The sequence below is a fragment of the Macrobrachium rosenbergii genome, chromosome 12 (genome assembly GCF_040412425.1).
Source record: "Macrobrachium rosenbergii isolate ZJJX-2024 chromosome 12, ASM4041242v1, whole genome shotgun sequence".
Lineage (NCBI taxonomy): Eukaryota > Metazoa > Arthropoda > Malacostraca > Decapoda > Palaemonidae > Macrobrachium > Macrobrachium rosenbergii.
This window is the reverse complement of record NC_089752.1, coordinates 18,216,368-18,238,277: the sequence shown is the minus strand read 5'-3', so window position 1 is coordinate 18,238,277 and position 21,910 is coordinate 18,216,368. Positions and strand designations below refer to the sequence as shown.

The 21,910-nt window shown below is 36.3% G+C and overlaps 1 protein-coding gene across 4 annotated transcripts in view; it reads left to right on the top strand.

Moving 5' to 3' along the window:
* Window positions 1–20,975, top strand: part of LOC136844424 (zinc transporter ZIP1-like) — a 30,628-nt gene extending 9,653 nt beyond the window's left edge. For 3 of the 4 annotated variants that reach the window (XM_067113617.1, XM_067113614.1, XM_067113615.1), the window contains exons 2-8: window positions 1,734–1,873; window positions 8,735–8,965; window positions 10,040–10,153; window positions 10,369–10,534; window positions 11,220–11,360; window positions 13,072–13,230; window positions 16,406–20,975. In XM_067113617.1, the coding sequence (XP_066969718.1) occupies window positions 1,743–1,873; window positions 8,735–8,965; window positions 10,040–10,153; window positions 10,369–10,534; window positions 11,220–11,360; window positions 13,072–13,230; window positions 16,406–16,558 (1,095 nt within the window). In that variant the 5' untranslated portion in view covers window positions 1,734–1,742 and the 3' untranslated portion in view covers window positions 16,559–20,975. Of the gene's footprint in view, window positions 1–968; window positions 992–1,733; window positions 1,874–8,734; window positions 8,966–10,039; window positions 10,154–10,368; window positions 10,535–11,219; window positions 11,361–13,071; window positions 13,231–16,405 lie in introns of those variants that run through there. The other variant, XM_067113616.1, reaches the window with a different exon arrangement.
* Window positions 20,976–21,910: the final 935 nt, after the last annotated feature.

Sequence of the window (21,910 nt, the reverse complement as noted above, 5' to 3'; positions counted from 1 at the left end):
TTTAGCCATCATCATTTTTCCTCTTTTCGTTTGTTGTCCGCCTTTGCGTTTAAAGTCTTTTCATTGAACCAAGGTGATCTGTTCCTCAGCTGGGAAATACTATTGCCTTCACTACTATTCACCAGATTATAAAAATACACGAGAGAATTAACAGGGTCCGCCCTTTTATAAATCGTAGTTACCATGTTAGCTTTTAACACTGAGTATTTCCGAAAAAATAACTCGTAATATAATAAATGATCATTAGTTTTCGTAAATTAATGAGGAAGTAAATACGATGATCAGAACGTATCATTCAAGCATTGAAGGCTTATAAATTCTTAGGCTCCACATACAATCATTATTAATTATGCTGTATCACTCAAAACTTAGTTGTAAAATATTTCTTTAATTAGCCATTCAAACAAGAGAAGTTGATGCAGGAATTCCTATGGAGACATCTACGAATCTCTCTCTCTCTCTCTCTCTCTCTCTCTCTCTCTCTCTCTCTCTCTCTCTCTCTCTCTCTCTCTCTCTCCTGTAAGCCCATGAAGTTGTACCATGGTCCTGATTTACAGTACTTAGTATGCGTCAGGTCTGTTTGGAGACTGGAAATTGCCCCACGAGGGAAGACATCTTTACGTTTGATAATTCTTACAGATAAGAAAGGGGTCGAAATCTTAATCTGGGTATATATATATTAAGGGTATCATCTGAGTGATACTGCTAAGGAAGCAGTGTGAGTCAGAATTCTTGTTTACTTTAGTCTTGCTCGGGTGTGTACCCTCACTTGTCTCCGAAAGAAGGTGCCGAAGAGTTCCAGGTTCTAGATGTGAAAAATTTTAGGAGACCAAAAGGATAATACAAAACTGCTTGCTATAGATTTCTCACTAGTTTTCATCTGTGGATGAGGTTGAAGATTGTTATTGCCTTATGATATACATATTGCGTTTTAACTTTGAAAAGATTCTCATAAATAGCCGTCGGACATCGTGATCGTCGTAAACCCCATGTAAGTGTTTTTTCAGACGTTTAACATAAGATTATTTGTATTTTAGGAAGAAAAGAAACTTTTAAGAATTATGGAACTTCTGGTAGGATTTTTATGTAAGTTAATTACTCTGGAAAACAGATTACGGTTAAAAACACATTATCCCTGATATTGAGTTGAATTTGTATTATGGCAAGCTGTTTGATACTTGGCAATGCATATTAGGTTAAATGTTAAGTAATGGAATGAATGTACCAATATACAACATATATGTGTGTGTATGTATATATATATATATATATACTATATATATATATATATATATATATATATAGCATATACATATATATATATATGTGTGTGTGTATGTATATATATATATATAATGTGTGTGTACTTTTACATACTTTTAGCTACCAGTTAACTCTTGTCCTGTTACTTTTGTTTTTATTTATTTCTTCTTTTAGATTTTTGTTGTTATCTTGTTTTCTTTTTTATTTGGCATTCTTCACAGATTTCGGAAAGGATTTTAAAGACTTCCACTTCTTGGGTGAAATAATAACCAGTCTGCAAAACTGGGTATGAAGTACAGAGAAATGAAAAGAAAATAACACTGATTAACAACCAGTTGACACTGTACGAAGAAATATGAGTACAGTAAAATGAAAGTAAAAAGACAGTGAAGTAAGAAATAAAAGTGGCTCTTTATAGAACCTTTTTCTTTTATGTTATACCTTTTCAGTAAAGTTTTTTTTCCTTTCAGATTAAGACAATGTGGGACATTGTAAACATCAAGGGCATCATCCTTGTGGTGATGTTCTTCATGACTTTTGTATGCTGTTTGATACCTGTATCCTTCGTCAAGCACATACGGGAGACCCATGATTCTGGTCGGAGATCCAAGTGAGTGATTTTGATGGAAAATCTATCTGTATTAGGTTCAGTTAACATAAACAGTATTCAGTTGACTTCCAGTAGTTTTCAGAAAGTTTCTGTATAAGTTTAAGTAAAAGGTAGATAGGAAGTTGTCAAGAGTTGGGTTACTCCTTAAACAGACTTTTTATGATTCCTTCATGTCTGGAACATAATCTCAAACGTCTAAGTATGCAGGTGTGCCAATTGCGCTTGTATTTTTGTGGAGAATCAACCTTAAAAGTTTGCTGAAAATGTCTTCCTGTTTATAAAGATTTAATTTTTTATTTTTCCTGTCTCGGTATGTGATGGCCTTCATTACCTACAGTGCACAGTTTAACAATTTCTCTTAGGTTCCTATGACCCAAGACTGTTCTATAAACTTTGCTTTTGTAGACTCTCCTTATCATCATTGTACAGTATATCCAACTGCATGTAGATTTAACTCTTCTTTCTGTGAATTGTTTGATATTGATTTCATTTTAAAGGTATTCCCTCAAACCTCTGTTGGAATAACTGTTAATATCAAAGTGATTTACGTTCATTTGAGTTTACTGACAAATATTTTCCGACTTCATTCAGCGTTGGGTCATATGTCCCTTGGTTTTATAGGGAAAAGAACTGTCATAGGTTCACAGAGTACCAGAACAGGTTCATTATATGTGCACAAAGTACAAACTGTTGCCTTACTGTTACTGAAATTTTTTTTTTATCTCAATAGCTGGAAAAAATTCCAGACTCATAATTGCCTTTACTGTCTGCTGTTTTAAGCTGACAGTATTTAAATATCTGCTGCTTATATCATTGAAGCTTCTGTTTGGCAATGCATTTGAACTGTAATATCTAGTACAGTGTGTCCAGCATGGTGTTATGTAAATAACACTAAAGGTCCTTTGCATTGCATTCTGTCTTTTGCTTTTGTCCATTCCAACTTCATTAACCTTACTTTGCTCTAATCTTCACCTCTCATTGAAGACCAGATCCATCAGGTTAGCTATATGAGCCTTAGGTATATTACACACTGGGAAGGAAAATCAAGGGATATGACTTATAGAGTTGGTTGTGGAATTCATTCACTTATGTTTCTGAAACAAAGAAAAAGGGATTTGGACAAGGGAAAATCTATTTGAGGAAGGTCCCGTGTCACCCGTGAAATTCCATTACAGGCACCTAATTTAGATATATATGCTAGATATACCAGAAAAAAGAGCTTTTCAGGAAAAAGCTGAAGTTACTACCAGTTCCTGGAAAGCGTCTTCTCCAGGGAAGACGTGGGTAGCAATCTAAGGAGTGAATCACTACCACGGAGACCACCTCAAAGATCTCCTATCAAACCCCCGGAATAGAGCGGTGAGCCGGTACAGCCCCTACACCAATACCCTGCCAGTGACGGCGACACTCAGCGCCCTCCACTCATTCCATGCTAGTACTAACCCCAGACTTGCATGTGCAAGAAAGGGGAGCAATAGGTGAGTCAGGGAGGGTCACCGGGTGACACGGGACCTCCTCTAAAAATAGATTTTCCTTTGTCAAATCCTTTTCTGAGTCCAGTCCTGTGTCAGCCGTGAAATAGTGACAGAGAATCATGCTAAGGTTGCAAACTACGAGGAAACAAGGTAATCTGAAGAAAAAACATAAAATTACGAAAGCAGTTTTAATGAGGGAATCTCTTACATGAGAAGAACACTAAACCAAGACACATCAAAGACTTAAAATTACTAAAAGAGTGGGGAAGTCCCCAGCACCCACGGAAGGGGTCCCAAAACCACTTAACACTACTAAAGTATTAACATTACTCTAAAATTGCATAGGCTCAATGGCACACATAATCTTAATTGGTATACACAATCTTAAAGCTACACACGTAAACTCCTGCTCAAACACAAAGAGAGATCAAATCAAATGGTAAACAAATATACAGTGCATATACATATCTGGGGTACATGGAGCAAAATAAAAACCGCCCAGTACCCCACAAGAAAATACAATCGTAACATGTCAGATTACAGTTTCACTCAGCAGAGACAAGATACATCAATATGAGAGCAAGGCAGTGAGGCATGATCAACCAGGGAGGATAAGCAGAGAAATAAACGGCGCAGGTGGGCGGGGGGGAAGGAGGATAAGGATATGATTGGTTAAGGGGGAGATGACACTTCCACAGCTGGTAGAAAATTTCAGGGATTGAGCGATTTTAAATAGGCGTTTAAACACTAGAGGTGATTTCCAACCCGTGGTATTTAGACAGTTCTGAGAAATCCATATTATGAAAATAATTAATGGAAGTAGCAACTGCTCGAATATCATGAACCTTAGGAACTGAATCTGGGTTGGCCTGTTTAATAAAATACAGAATTTGTTGTCTTATACCATTCAGTGAAAGAGTACCACTTTTCTCTGATAAAAAGAGGGACCCGACTTACTCTGTGGAGTTCTTAAAGGTGAGATTTAAGTGTATAAACTGGACATAAAGACTGGTCTCATTGGAGGGCACCACCTTCCAAGGACCACCACCTGTCTTGTGGGTCTTCGTTTTTGGCCAAGAATCCAGGATCAGGTAGCGGAGGACCTCGGATGGGGAGTTCACAAAATTATCACCTCCAGTGAGAGCCGACAGCTCTGAGATTCTAGCACCTGAAGCCAAGCTAATCCAGAAATAAGGTCTTCTCTTAATAGACCCTGATAAGAGCATTGAAGTTTATCTATCTCTGATGCTAACTTAAGGACGTCATTGAAAACCACGAACGGAATGTGAAGCGTGATACGGGTCTCAGACGCAGCTTATGCTCTGGGATGGATGAAAAATAGAATCTGTAAGGTCGATTTTAAAAACTGATATAGAAATACTTTCTTCAGGGCTGACTTGCTGTGGTAATAGTGGCCTGAGCAAGGCCTTTCTCAAAAACAGTGATTCTAAAGAAAGGGACTCCTAAATTAGTCGTCATGATTTTGGTCAGATGCTTTTAGGAAGGAGGCTAACTTTTGACTGCTGAGTCATACTGTCTAAGAGTAGAATCTCTTTTTATCTGATTCAAGAAACAGAGGCGACAGGTCAATGTTGCCCCTTTTGGGCTGCAAATTTTATAAAGTCCATCAAAACTAGGGCATTCTGAATTCTTGAGGAAGCTGACTGACAGTCTTGGTTTGTACTGTTTAGGTCAGTATGGGCTTGGGAACTGGAAGACTCCCATGTGTCCAGTTCCTGAAGAAGTGGTCCAATTGCTCTTGCCAGCCAAAGGGGCTACTAGGCTGGTTGACCTTTGAATGTCCTGAGTTTGTGTAATACTTTCAGCAGTAAATTTATTGGAGGAACAGATAAATTTTTTCCCAATTGTTCCAATCTATTGTCATTGCGTCCGTGGCGCACGCCTGAGGGTCCAGGTTGGGGCCACATAACAGGGGAGCTTGAAGTTGCTCTCCGTCGCGAACAGATCCACTTGGAGACCGGAACCGGGCGGCAAATCCATTTGAAAGATTCCGTGTCCAGGACCACTCCGTCTCCAACGGAGTAGCCCTGGACAGGGAATCCGCCACCACGCCCGCACCCCGCGCAGGTGGGTAGCTGACAGGTGCCAGCCGCGGCTTGTTCGCCAGGGAGAAGATAGCAACCATTACTTGGTTTTACTCGACCTGATTTGGAGCCGCCCTGTTGATGCAATGAACTACCACCATGCTGTCCAATACCAGCCTGATATGAATCCAGGCCAGGGTGGATTTTCTTTAAGTTAGAAAGACCATCATATTTCCCAGGGTGTTTATATGGAACTGCTGAAACATTGTGGACCACGTTCCTTGTACTTTTTGTTTTGGAGAATGCTCCCCCAGCCGCCTGAGAAGCGATCTGTGTGACAGCTAGTGCGAGGGGGAAATTTTAAGGCAAATCTGACTTGACAGGCTGACTGGCCCAAGGCCGCAGTCTTGTTTTTAGATTCTGAGGGATGGAGGAGACCTTGTCTCTGGAGCTTGACATTGGCTGCGACTCACGACACTCTGTTTTATGTCTTTAGTTTTCGCTTAAAGAAGCAGGACTGTCACTGAGGCAGATTGAAGGGACCTGGGGATCTTTCAAGGATCGGCGGGATGCCGTTGATTTTGAAATTTCCTGGTGAGATGCCATCTCCTTCCTCTTGGAGGCGGGGAGAGATAACGCGTGAGAGTGACAGATCACTGGAGCCAGCCCTGAAACCGGGACTCGGAGTCAGGCGGACTTTTCTCTGTTCAGTTGAAACCTACTGACTCAGGAAGTTGATGACTATGGTCGTAGCCTTCTGACACTCTAGAACTGTTGGTGCTCAAATTATCCAATCGCCTAGGCACGCTGCTAGGGATATCCTCGGGACCCGAGTTGTTGAACTCCGCGTGTCCGCCAGCCTGGTGGAATACCTTCTGGGCGCAATGTTTAGACCAAGGGCATGACCCTGAACGAGTAGGCTTGATTCCCCGAGTCTGAAACCGAGGAACTGAGAGAAGTTCCGCCATAATCGGACGTGATAATAAGCGCCTGAAAGATCGATTCAGAGGTGGTGACGGCTCCACGCGAAGCAGAGTCCGTACTCGAGCTACTGTAAGCATGCGAAATTTGTCGCATTTTATGTAGAGATTGAGACGCCGACAGATCCAGGATCACTCTTTTGGGAACTGTGAATAACCTGCCTTGAAATTTTAGGTGCCTTACTTTCTTTATTGCTTGTTTGTTGAGCAATTCTGCCACGTAATCCTGTAGGATTGATGAGGGTGGCTGGTAAAACCTGTTTGGAGGAGGAGGGTCTGGAAACAAAAATGTGCTCAATAGGGTGCGTAGCCTACCTCGGGGCAGCGGTTAGATCTGAGGCTGCCACTACCACGAGGAGGTAAACAATGGTAAAATAAATGAACCGAGAGCACTATCGCCAAGAATAAAATAAATAGATAACCTAATACAGACTAAAATAATAGGGAACCCAACCTTGGGGGGGGGGGTACCTGGACGGGGCATCACCTTCAAAAGGGCCGGAGGCCAAAAATTATGTAAATTGAAAAAGGGGGCCACCGCAGGAAAACCCGCCAGGAGGAGAACCATGGGGCAAAATATATCATCTATAACGACAAGGAGACAACCCCAACAGAAAAGAATAACTGATGGGGTCGCCTGCATGATCGACATGGTTGGCGGGGGACGCTGTATGGCCATAATAAGATATCAATATATATATATATATATATATATATATATATATATATAGACGAGACAAAACAGCCAAAATAAGGACGAAAAACCCACAATAAGATGGTACTTAACTTGGAGATAGAAAGCTGCTCGATGACATGGTGAAAGAATGAATAAATCCACAAAAAGGCTTTGAGCACACACAAAAGGAAAAGGTAGCAGTCACGATGCTAGAAAATGGAATGAGGTAGGTGGTAAAATGTCTAGATCTAGTGGGTATTGTGTAGGGCTGTAACTGACTCACCGCTCTATTCAGGGGTTTTGATAGGGAGAGATCTTTCAAGTAAGTCTCCTGGTAGTGATCTTTCACTCACCCTTCTGATTATACCGACGTCTTCCCCGAGAAGCATTTCGCCAACTGGGGTAGTAACCCCAGCTTCCTGAAAGCTCTTTTTTTCTCTGGTATATCCTGGCATATTATACCAGAAATTGCTGTAATGGAATTTCACCGGCTGACACGGGACTGGACTCAGAAAAGAACTCACCCCACCATGGAGCCATTCCTTTCACTTGCCTGTGCAGTCTGTAACTTCTGATGATCCTCATAGCGAGAACATTGATCTTCTATCTAAACTGATATTCTGTTTGTGTATTCTTCCTTTCATTTGTTCTGGTTTTATGTTCCTCCATTTTCCTTCTTGCTGAAGACTTATTGACACATCCATGGTTGTATGTTATTCTGTAACGTGCATGCAGTAAACTTTTTTCTATTTGATTGTAGAAAAATAATGCTTTATGCCACTCTTCTAATTATAAGCTCATAGGTGAGACCAGGAACCAACGTCACTCACATGCAACAGACAGAGCAACAATTTTTTAAGTTCTGTATATTAGAATTCTGAATGCAGCAGAAATGTGGGTACTTATAAAGAAAATCAAAGATAGTATTAGAAGGTTTTGCTACGGTACTTATAATGAAAATCAAAGATAGTCTTAGAAGGTTTTGCTACAAAAATTATAAAGAAAATGGATCTGAGAAACCTTACTAAAGAAGGCTGAGATTCATGGCTGTACTGCTCTGGGATAATCAGATCACAAGTTGTTGGGAGATAGGTTGAGATATTTTGGACAGGATGATAAAAGAATTGGCGAAGAGCAGTCTAAAGGCGTGGTAAATTTGAAAATGGCAAGATGCTGACCATTGGAAAAACCCAGAAATCTCATGGAAAACAGTACAGTATTGATGAGAACTTGAACCAAGTAGTAATTCAGGTAGAAATCGCACCTGATAGTATTTAGAGAATTCATCTAATGTTTAACCCTGGACACTGGAAGCCTGAACTGAAAACATGAATGTACGTTATTATTATAGAACAAGACCATCGAATAATTTCTCAGCACTGTCAGTACTGGCACGAAGGATTGATTCATAAATGGGTTTTCAAGTGTAGTCAAGTCCCATCGAAGAAGTGAGGCAGGAAAGAGACCAAAGGCAATAGATGAAAAGTAGAAGACAGAAAGTGAAGTAGGTGCGGCTGAAGGAAAACTGCAAAGAACTATTGTTACTTAGGGATAGCTTTTTCAAAGTTATGGAATTATTAGAATTTTACTGACCTTTGTATTTTATAAATGTTATTTTGAAAAGATACAATAAAAGCATTCTGCTGCATATTATGTTCATTTATATATTTCAAATCTTCAAACAGGTACCAAGTTTGGCTGAGTTTGATGTCATGCTCAGCTGGTGGGGTCTTCATGGGCACTTGTATAATGGATTTGTTCCCAGATGTTCAGGAGCAGTTAGACCTTTTACTTGATCAAAGTTACTCCACCAACTCATTCCCTGTTGCAGAGTTCATTGTCCTGTTTGGTTTTCTTCTTGTGTTAACAATGGAACAAATTGTTTTGGATTACAAAGAAGCCAGCTTATTGTCCAGGTAAGATTAAAATAATACACTTATAATGTAGTCATTGTGGCACTTCACACTTATCTTGTTATAATGTAGTCATTGTGGCACTTCACACTTATCTTGTTTTGTTTATGTGTTGGTAGCCCTTTAAAAACACATCTTTTAGTTTCTATTTAATATTTCAGGATTAAACTAAAGACCCAGTCATTCCAAAGTTGTACTCTTCCTTGCAGGATTTGATAAAATTCTATGCTTGAGTGGTTTTTACAAGTTTTATCATAATTGGGATGGTTTAAATCTTGTACCTGTGGAGTTTTCAGAAGTTGGCTAATTTTTGTGTTGCTTGTTTGTTGGTTCAGGTTTTTTACATGAAGAACCTTGAGAGGGGAAACCGTATGTCCTAATCCAGCCTAAATTTGGTGGAATCTAAGATTATTACAATATAAGATAAAATTCTGCAGTTCAGATTTAGTGTGTTATTTCTCCTATGAAGCATGAATTAGGAAGATACTTTCTCTGCATGAGTTTCTAACAAATATTTCTGTTCTTTCTCAAATTTGATACCTTTGATTTAAGGTTATCCTGCCAAAGCAAAAAGAAAGGAGGAAGCATCCCAAGCATGAGAGCATTATTCAAAGCTATGTTGGGTGGGGGCTTTATGAAACCTAAATAGTGTAACTTGCATGAAATAAACTAAGTGGTTAATCTTTCAGAAGCATAAGTAGTCCAGTAGTCTGAACTATGTGAGATCTGAATATTTATTACAGTGAGATGCATTGCAGCTGAGTGTCTAAGTATTTTAGTATGTTTAATAATCTGCTGTCATTCAGTATATAAATATTCTGTATTGATTCTGTTGTCGTATGTAACACGAGGAAAGTAAATTCATAGTTTGTGATAGGTATAGTATTTGTTGACATTTTGATTCTTCACTGTTAAACACACTTGCATTGTCAACTTAAGATAGTTGTGCTTTGAGTGTCAGTATCATTTGTGGTGTATTTGATATTAGACTCAAGCAGAAATAAAGATATTTGCTTCGTATTTTTTTTAACACAACAAATCAGACAAGGTTTAAAAATTAATGCTGCTCTTTTTCAGACCACCAGAAGCAGAAGCTTTATTGAGTGAACCAGAAGAAAGGAGGAGAACACTGCAACAGCAGCACAGCTTGAGTGGGATTAGTGACCAGCCAGATCTTACCGCATCGATGAGGTATGCCCCCACATTACTTGACAACTTTTTACAGGAAAACATGTTGAAATGACTTTCATTTTGTTAAAATACAGTACAATACAAAGATTTAAATACAGTATGTTGCAATAATTTCTATGCATACTAATACACCAGATCCAAATGCCCATGACAGTGAAAACTTCAGCCCAGATCATAGGATTGTTGAACTGAATACTGAATATTTATTTTCTCAGGAGTGAGACAGGATCATTAAGAGGATATGGCACAGCAGCTGACAATTGCGATCCTGATGATGGACACCACCATAGCCATGTCTTTGACCATTCTGTTCATCATGATATTGCATCTCACTCTTCTCTTCGATCTCTTCTCCTTTTGTTTGCTCTCTCTCTTCATTCGGTAAGTACAGTAATTCACAAAACCATTTTAAACTATCAGTGTTATTGAAATAGCTAAATACAGTAGATGTTATTTTGGCACTGAAACTGGATAAAGATAGTATTGATATTCTCAGCTGTTTAACGTACTGTATTATGTTTGTATTTTTGTCTGCTTCCTAAAGTGTTTGTGCATGGATGGAAGTCATATAATGCATATTTGTATGAACTAGCCTGTGCATTTTTGTTCTAGGGTAAACCTCCAACTTTTAGTTGTTCATGTACATGTAAACATTACTTGTTATAATCACCTAGAAATGGTTAATGAAAAAAGTACTTTAGGTTAATTTCATTGTGCTCTCTCTTGTAAGATTATTATGGAGTATTGTAGTGTAATGAAAGGTCACTTTGTCACATTCAAGGCTTATGTTGAGCTTGCATAAGGGATTTGTTCTCTTGTGAGAAATGGAAATTAGTTTGTATGGTTATGAGGTGTAGATGGGAGCATAGTTTTTTTTAAAGAATTATTTACAATGTGCATTCCTTTATTGTTACCAGTACAGCTAAAAGGTATATACAGTATAAGCATGCATTACTCCTACAGTGTTTAGATATTAAGGTTTTATATGTACTGGAAAATATTGTACTGTACTCATAATGATATGAACCATCTTACTTGTGTATAGTACATTGTTTTTCTCCAACAGATTTTTGAAGGGTTGGCTGTTGGACTTCAAGAAACCATAGATGATGTAGTAGCACTCTTTATGGTTGTGATATTCCACAAGGGAATTATTGCATTTTCCTTAGGACTGAATATGGTGCAGTCCAAACTTTCAATGTCACAGGTTTGTAATAGTTTCAGTATTTTTTTAACCTGCTTCTGCAAAGAGTTGTGTCCCACCCTACTAGAGTGTTGGTTATGTATGTAAATGATAAATTTAATCAAGGAATTTGCAATGTCAGGTTTTTTTTAATTAGCATACAAGTTCTACATTCTTATTATAACAGCCTCACTTACAAATGTAGGGTAAATTGACAACAGAGAGTAATTAATGCTGTGTTTGTCAAAATACTTTGCAAGTGTTCTTTTGAATAATGCCTTACCTTTTGGTATTTTTTTTATTATATTTGAATTGCCAAAGTCTGACTGCTGGTTCAGTAGTAGCAAGAATTATGTTACTCAGATTCCAAGTAATTCCATGATCAGGACCTTCCAACTAGTCAGCTTCTTGCTACTTGTATACCTACTACTTCTCACTGCTCAAACCAGTTTTCTTCCCCATTCTTATCAGATGTCCAACCAACTCTTTTGTTATGATCTCAGGCTATTCTCCAGTCTGAATGCCATCTCTCGGCTTCTTCCTCATTTGTAATACAATCCTCTTGGCACACTAGCAATAATCATGGAATTTTGTAGCCTCACCTAATAATCTTGGTTTTCTTCTACCAACCAGTTCTGTATATGCTGTGTAGAGAAGCACACGTCTTGAACATTTACCATATAGTCTTGATGTTCGAATACTATCATTTACCACTAGTTGACCAGTTCCTTTCCACTGTATCCATGCTGTTGGTAATTGTATTTTATATATTTTTTTTTAATAAATTGCCGTCTCTGTATCAGCCTCACTGTGCAATATGTAGTATCAGCAACAAAAATTTTCTGCTCACACCAAGCTCTGCTTAATCCCCACAGCAATCCTCCTCTCCATCTCGTCACCATACTTATACATGTCTGTAACTGAAAATCTACTATGTAATCCATTTACAGTTTGCAACCCTAGGCATCTCTAGGATTATTATCTGTAAATTATGATATTTTGTATTCCATCCACCCCTACACTTTATTCTCAGTATTCATATGACTGCTATACTAAATCTACAATAAATCTTCTCTTTACTTCCTTTGTGGTTGCCATACTCTTTGTTTTGCATACCATGATCTTCGGTCCTCACTTCTCAGTCTTTTTAACATTTGTAAGACCGCTTTTCTGAATCTGCTGCTGACATCCATTTCAGTGTTTTACAAGTTCATCCACTTTTTGCTTTTGTAATTTTGTGACCCTTGCTGTATTTTTTTCCTTTCACATGCTTTAGCTACTGTATAAATGAATAAATGATAATTTCTTCCCTTTTATATGTCCTCTCATCTAATTTTCCACAGGATATCATGTCTGCAAGTAATTATTTTGAAAATAATTCTGTGCTGCTCCATAGCTTTATGTAAAATGAGAAATTGTCTTAATTTAGAAATGCGTTTAGAATTTAAGGGAGAATTTTATTGTTTCATAACATATTGTACATGTTAGTTGCCTGTATTTGTGGCAGAAAACGACTTGCAGATGCCGAAGATTTGTAGATAACTCCCTTCCTCTCAAGGAACCAATATCATATAGGTTACTGTGTATGCCATGGTTGCTTATGAAAGTGAAATTAAGAAAATGCACTATTGTATGTGCAGTATCATAAATTTTGTATGAAATAAAAGTACTTTCATATGAGCTTTTATGCAAGACAATATGAGGAATGTTTTACAGCTTGTTTTATATTTTCCAGATGCTACTGGGTATCATGTTCTTCTGTGTTACAGCACCATTAGGAGTAGGCATAGGGATGGGAATTATGGAACTACAAGCATCATTTACAACAGCTGCTATCTCTGGAATTCTTCAAGGGATTGCATGTGGTACATTCCTTTATGTTACCTTCTTTGAGGTGAGTTTGCTAGACATTACTTTTGTATTAGTCTTTACAGACTGGACTATAGATTTTCCCTTTGCCAAACTTCTTTGTAAGTAGCCACCCTTATAAGAGATAGGTATAGGCCTAAAGAAACTGTATGTTATTGTGTAACTAGAACCTCATAGAAACATATGTTAACACTCCACAAGGTATGTCCTGATATTTGAGTTTGAATCTCCAAAGCAGAAATGTCTCTCTACTTAAAGTCTGTAGTATTTGCAAATACAGTAACCTCAAAAGAGTTTATTTCCAAAGGCTTTCCATTAAAAAAAAATTTTACGTATTGACTGAAATATATACAGTAATGGTTTTCCATTAAAAAGTTACATATATTGACTAAAATATATACTTTATTTACAAGATAAAAATATGCAGTTAGGGCCTCTGAAATGGTACAAGTTGGCAAGACTAGGCTACATTACAGGGAGGAAAGGCAGTATAAGATGAATGTGCCGGCAATGAACAAGTGGAAAGTCTCTTTGAAAAATGCAATTTATCAAGATCATATAAGGCTGTTAAGTTCAACATATTCACTCTTCATAAAATTCAAAACTCTCATGCAATAGGTTTTTCCTCCTTGTCTAATACTTTAAATTTTGCAGAAGTGTTATGTGATCAGCTCAATTTTACAAGTCTACCTTATTCCACAGAATTTAATGAGCCTTCCTTATGATCATTAACATTATGCCAGCTTGCTCTTTATGGAGTTAAATGTGAAGTGACCTCTCCACTGTCTTATATCTCCTGAACTTTATACCTGAATTTTCATTTAAAGTACACATTTACAATGCCCTTTTTATATTTTTCTTAGGCCTTCCTACAGGTTTTTAACTTGTAACTTCCATATCTAGTGCTCTTGGGATAATCTTAACCCTTCATATCATATGTCTGAACAATGTCAATGGTATCTCAGTCTTTTCTCCTGCTTCTTGATACTGCAACTCTCCACCAGCATATTTTGTTCATGAACTTTTAACATTTTGAGGTCACACCTTTTCAGAATCCCCATTAATGCTCATGTTTCTAGCCTTATGTATTCATTGTAAATCTTTGCTATCTCTGCTAGACATTTTTATCTACCATTATTTTAGCTATCTCTCTCCATTTCATCCATGTTACAGCTATGCTTTTACAATTCTCTCAGTTCTCACTTTAACAGTCCAGTGTGTCCCCAAAGTAACAGAAATGAACTACCTAATCTAAGATCTGCCCATATATAACAACAGAGTTCTCAACCCCCCCCCTCTTTTCTCCATTTGCTCTTGTAATGCATTTTGGGTGCCATGGAAATTTTGTAATCCAGAGCACCTCAGGACACTATCTCTTATACACACTATATCATTTACCTGCACACCCTACCCACAACTACGAAATGGCCACTCTCCTGATTGTACTTTTCGTTTGCTTCCTTTCTTTTTCTTTTCCACTCTTGTACTTTTCATTTGCTTTCTTTCCATTCTTGCCTTTTTTAAACATATCCACCACTTTTTCCTTAGATTCTGCAGATAGCACTAGGTTAACCTGCGTAGAGCAGCTCCCAGGAGTCCATTATTCTGTACTCCTATTTAGCTTCTTCCATTAGTATGATAAACAGTAGTGGGCTCAGTGGTCATCCTTGATGGACATCAACATTTATGTCTTTTCTGATACATCTTCCACTGTTTTCACTCCAGATCTAGTTTTATAGTAAAGTAACATCACTAGCTTCAACAGTCTTTGCAAGTACCCTCTGCCTTTGTAGTGCGTATTTAAATATTTGTCTCTGTTCTGTGTTAAATGTCTTTTCTTCAGGATCCACAAATAGGAGATGTAATTTCTTCATTCAGTAACTTTCATGTAGTGAAGTTGCTTCATTATAAAGACTGCTTCTGTTGTTTGATCTCTGGTATGAAGCCAAACTGACAGTTATTAGTTTATAAAAAATTTTTCTCAAAATATCCTCAAGTACCTCTTCCCATGTTTTCAAAGCTTGGGGAAGTGGTTTTCTCCCTCAGTAATTTCCGCTTAGTAATTTGCCATTATTGGAAGTCTCTTTTTCAATTTTTGGGGCCCTTGCTCTTCATTTTTTATGGTTTTCATGTATTCCAGTAGGCTCATGAATGACTGGCGCTCTTGCTATTTCAGATGGTCATGGGGCTTTTCCACTTTTTATCTTCCCAGGGATCTTTTAAGCTGAAGCCCAGGGATCTTTTAACCTCTTCAGCTGTTATGTTCTGTATTGGCCCTTATATTATGCCAGCTGCCCCCAATTCATTCTTATTTTCTTCATATAAGTTTTTAAAGTTCAGTATCTATTTCAAACTTAAGTTTCTCCATTTTAATTTTTATACACTTTGCCTTTTTTTCATCTTTTATATCTCTCCTCTGCATCTTTGCTTTCTTAAATATTTTCCCCCTTCCTTCCCTTTTTAGTTTTCTGTACAAGAAAACTATTGTGACAACTTTGCCTATCCGTCCACACTTTTTCTGTCAGCCCTCAGATCTTAAAAACTACTGAGGCTAGAGGACTGCAAATTGGTATGTTGATCATCCACCCTGTAATCATCAAACATACCAAATTGCAGCCCTCTAGCCTCAGTAGTTTTTTTTTTTATTTAAGGTTAAAATTAGCCATAATTGTATATTTCTGGCACCGCTATAGGCACCAACAACACAGGCCACAACCGGACATGGCTGAATTTCATGGGCTGTGTGAAAGTTTCATACAGCATTATATACTGTACAGAAAACTCAACTGTGCAGAAGAAACTTTGGCACATTCTTTACTTGTTTTTGTGTTGAGATTCCAATTCCGTGCCTCCCAAACCACTTCTTTGCCTTGCTACCTGCCTTTAAGCCTCCATTCTCTTTTCCCTATATACATCTCTAACATATTCCCAGCCTGCTTTTTATGAATGTTCTTAGGGAAGTTGTAATTTGTGATTCTGTTGTGGTGCATTATCCAGAGCTTGTGTAAAATTTTAGAAGGAATTTTAATAGCTTCAAATACAATAGCCTGATGGAGAGAACTTTTTCAGCCCAAAGGAAATCATAACAGCTTTGTTACTCTGTAAAAGCCTTGAGAGTGTACTGTATGGTGTATGTACTTGAATGTTTAGCTGTAACAGTGTTTTTTGTGTTTTAACCCTTTTAATCTTTTTCTTTAAAGGTCCTTCCTCATGAAATGAATAATGGAGAAAACAGGCTGTTAAAGCTCCTTTTCATCATCCTTGGGTTCTCAGCTGTTTGCGGTGTTTTATATCTTGATCCTGACGCACAGAGGCCCCGCTGCTACCAGCAACCTATTCCAGTAAACCCATAGTATTTCAGGTAAATAAAGCCTGCTTATGCTTGTCCTGTGGTTGAAGTAAAACACAAGGTATTTTAAATATATGAGGCATTAGATTTTCAGCAAATAAGGTTACGTGTTCACTAAATATATTTTGTGGAGTGTGGCTGCTTTATCACCACAACTTTCATAACACTTTTGTCCTGGAATTAATTTTGTTTAAATATATAAGATTGATATTTGTCTTTCATATTTTTTAATGTGTTTTTTCCAATTAAAACATACATGTGTTTTTTTCAGTTAAACATACATGGAACATTTATAAGTTTCATGCATTAATATTTAGTTTTGTGATCTGAGCTTAATACTGTGTATTTTTACTCTGAAGTTATTTTTTTATAATATAGTTGCCCCTTATAAGACTTATGAGTGGGCTTCAAAAACCAACAAAAATATATAAAGTTTAATATAGGCTGAAAATATCAGGAAGTTTTGAATATGTATCGTAAGTAGTTTTGAGTTTAGAAATTGTATTTCATTTCAACACCTATGATTAATATTCTTCCCTGTAACCAAGTAAAGTATTTTTGTATTCTTTATTTTTGGTCTTTCCTATTACAGTAATGCCATTTTTTAAACAATACTTTATAATTTCTGGTAACAGCACTAATCGCTGTGAGACTTGAGTTGAAGTTTTTCTCACTCAATACTGGTGTAAACTTCAGATACTATATTGAAATTTTCATATAATAATGTAATGGGAATTAGATCTGTAGTATTTGTAAAGTATGTTTAAGCAAACATACATGAGAATATGATTTCAGTTTAGAAAAAATGTAAAGGGGTTTATTTCACCTTTATATCAATACTAGAGATAGACATCTGCATCTTGAAAACATTTTATACTGTACAGTATATTAATAACATAAAAATATTATTCTAGTTTTGTACAGTTTCATACTACTGTATACAAGAACTTTTAAAATTGTGGTTAGATTTTATTATATTGATAAATTACAATGTTTATGAGGGGAAGATCCTCATTTTACATCTTCATAAACTTTGAACACTTGAAATTGTTTATTCTAACTAAAAAAACATGCTAGATAAGTGTTTTTAAGAAACATATCATGATATAGCCCTTAAGGTAACTTTCTGTTGGTGGAGTTTTTGATTGACTGTTCAGTGAGGTTGAATAGTCATGAATAGTCATGTCAGTTACAATTATTTAAACCCATAACTGCTACTGTTATATCTTACAGTCTCTAGTTATACTCTGTGATGATCATGATTAAATAGAAATACCTGAATGCCCTTTGTGTGAATTATTATATCTTATTTCACCCCCATTTAGGAGTAAATCCCCAAACTAGCCCCAGGACAGTCCAGTGACCCAGTAATCAACGTAAATTGCTTTATGACAACATTTATAGAATGCTGAAGATGATGTAGGTCTATTAAATAATTGGTTGTAGTGACATCCTTCCAAATATTGATAATTCAAAATGAGTATTAATGCCTTTCACAATGTGCTGTTTTAGGTTCCTATTTTAAGAGTAATTTTAGTATGTAGCTATAAGAAATGTTGACATTCTTACCAATAATGAATTCCCTTAAACATTGCAAGTAATATTTAAACCCTTCTGCTTATGCATGCGCATACCGGTATATTGTAAATAGCATTGGTAGTGTTATTTGGAGTGCTATTTTTTATACTGCTTTCTCAGATAATAATTTTTCTAGGTGTATTTTTCTGATCTGAAGAAGAGACAAATGAGTCTCTCTTACAGGACAATGGTATCTTTGCTCTGTATGATACTGTTTTTGATGGTTTGCGTGCTAGGTCTTATTGTATTGGATCATTTGGGAATATCATCTTGTTAATTTGTTCCTTACAGTGTTTGTATATGCTAATGAAGAAACTGTAGTGTCTATCTACAAATTTATCATCATACTTAATATAATGAATATAGAACAAATACAGAGGAAAAATAATTGATAACATACAGTATGCGAAGTATATACAAAAAATACAAAATAGATTTTGGAAATTTAAATACTGTGGAAGACTGGCAAGTGAAAAAAAATCCTGAAAAGGAAAAAGATTAACTCTCACTTACTGTTGTATGCTTATGTGCCATAGTAAACAAGATGAGGTGTGCTTATTCTCCATAAGAAAAATTCTTATCATCATTCAAGATCATTTGAGAATCTGGTTATGATTTCATTACATACTAGTACCTAATTATATTATTTGATTTTATATCATTGTGGGTAGCATCCTCCAGGTGATGTGCACCTTTTATAGTGTGTATGTCCATATAGATGTATTTAATACCATCTAATTTTGATGAAAGACATGTACAGTAAAGGATAAATGCGAAAGTGTACAAGATTTTGTGGGGGTGTACATCAGATATTTTTTCCATCTCGGAATCCTACTATGGGACATGAAAAGTATTCTTTATAGAGCAACTTTCTTACTTGAAAAACTATCCTTTTAACGAAGATCTTGTCATTTGCCTAATAGGTAAAGGTTGGATATTGGAATTGTATTACAGGTATTTTCAAGAATTCAGACAGAATGGGGATTCAGTTACTGGACTTGAGCTTTATTGTTTATGCTGAGAAAGTAGAGGTATATATGAAATTTTGTTTCAGTAATGTTTACCATTTCAGTACTAGTAGATAGGTTAAAGTCTGTCTGGATTAAAATTTTTATCTCACAAGAGGTTTATGTGGGGTGGAGGGTGCCACTTAACCTGGATCCTACCGGTTTATTTTGGTGTTGCCATTTTTCAGTTAATATTTGTTAAAAAATACTGTACCTGTGTTACTTCGTTTTGCCATTCAAGTGTTAATACTAATTTCCAGAAAGTAAGTGATGCAACTTCATTTCATGAACTTTAGCACAAATAATTATAAAAGAATCTTTCACATTAACTATAACGTATTCTAAGTCATCAGCCACATATACTCATTATGATTTAGTTTTTAACTGATGTACAGGTATATTAATTTAATCAGATATTTAGAAATATATATAGTTAATCTTGTAGTATAATAACCATATATTCATTGTTTACCCTTCAGTCTTCCAATAGCAGTAGCCTTAAATAATTAAATATTAGGAATAGATTTGGACACCGATAAAAGATTTTAGTTTCCTTGAATTTTGTTTTGAGACAAAGGTGATGAGCTAAATGCTGTATCGGTTGGCAACATTCCATGTAGAATTTTAGAATGGGAAAAGCTATTTTCTTTAAAAATAAAACTTTTCATTCCTTTGTATAGTTTACTATAAGATTCATAGCCATATTAATAGAATTTGGTGTCTAACCTAAAAAATTTTCATGATAATCTTCCTCAAAACATTTTCTTTTGTTTTTATAATATACCAAACGAAAGGAGTCTTTCTCTACATAATCCACAGTCCACACCTAATTTTGAGTATTGAGTCTCATTATTTCAAATTATTTTCATAACAGTGCTGAACAAGCCCCCTAAAATAAGTTTGTCTCACATGTTGTAACTGTGATTAGGACTTTATTTATGTAATACTACTTTCTTAAAGTTACTTCTCAAATGCTTTTCAATGTGCATTACATGAAATTTTATACATTACACAAACAAGGGTATAAAATGTGGTTAACAGTTATATCACATGTATTTTACTTTTAGATTAAGGAAATAAGTCATGGGTTATATTCCACGAGACTGAATAATTTCCATTTTTGCAAAATAAATTGAGCTGACATTTCTGAACCAAATATTAGATTTTACTTTTCTCAGGGGTTACAGGTTGAAATTTTTTATCGCAAATAAAAAATTTTCACTTTGAATTCTTCTGCACAACATCTAATGATGCAGGTCACACCTACTGGACTAAATTCATACTGTACATATAGTGAGAATCTCAGTAATTCTTGAGTACCATCATTTTTTTTTTTTTTTTATTACCTTTCAGCCTGTAACAAATGATTGTTGTTGATAAAACATAACTGTTTAAGTGCAAACTTAGTTTTGATCTGTGATTGTTTTACAACCTTCTTCCATTTTTCTTGGGGTCATTGCATACCCAGTGTTTATTGCTATGGTTCACTGAAATTTTAAAATTTGGTAAGAAAGCTAAGCAGGGATTTTTTTTATTACACGATCATGTAACTGTTGCACTAGAACAATGGAAAAACTTACAAAAACTTTTAAAGTTGTCATCCCTATTAAATTCATACTACTATTGTAAGATGAAAAATTTAAGTGCTATGCTGAACTGAGTGTAGTGATTTTGTCAGTAACTGTTAATTTATAGTGAGTAAGGTCTTGTAATAGTGAATTTGACCAACAGAGGAAAATCATGTCAGAAGCAAGCGGTTTATAAACTTTTTTTGTGATTGTATTTTCAACCAAGTCATAAATTGTATGAATAGAAATAAAGATATTTGTATAAGTATGTGAAGTTTAATTTTGTTTGATGTCTGTTAGGCTCACTTTCAAGAAAGAAGTATGTGGAGTTCAATTTTGTCTGTGTTAGGTGCACTTTCAAGAAAGATGAAACTCCATACTCAAGTTTTTTTTGTAGTATCCCTTCCTCTTGCAAGTACACTGCATATATTTTGCCTTTACTTTTCCTCCATTTCCATTGTTCTCTTCCAAACTGGCTGTACATCTTTAACTTTGCAGTAAAGTCATGTTAAACTCAATCAAACATTGTTAAGCATAGACAACCAAAAGGTATTTAAGTCATGTTAAACTTTATCAATTATTGTTAAGCATCGACAACCAAAAGGGAACTGTAAAGCCCTAGAAGCCCTCAGTGACTTGCCAAACTGTTGTTACATTGATCAGACTAGGTGGCTGAAGAAGTGTTGCAAAGATCCTCCAGCTCTTTCTACAGCCTAGTGGACAAGTCACACAGTAGGTACTGTCTCCTTAAAGGGATCCTTGCTTACCAAAAGCACTTTGGGTGCTATGAAGTTTAACAGAAGTGGATTATGGAAAAAAAAAAGTATATCTTAGTTTAACCATACCACTGAGCTGATTAACAGCTCTCCTAGGGCTGGCCCGAAGGATTAGACTTATTTTACGTGGCTATGAACCAATTGGTTACCTAGCAATGGCACCTACAGCTTATTGTGGAATCCGAACCATATTATAGCGAGAAATTAATTTCTGTTCCCAGAAATAAATTCCTCTAATTCTCCATTGGCCGGCCGGAGACTCGAATGTAGGCCCAGCAGAGTGCTAGCTGAGAACGATATTGACCCGTCCAACGAGGAACTATAGTGGATTATGGAAAGTTAGTATGTCATATTACCTAAGTTGTTATATAAGTGCAGTGCCACAACTTTATCAGGTCAGGAAGGCAAGTAGCATAACACTTATTGT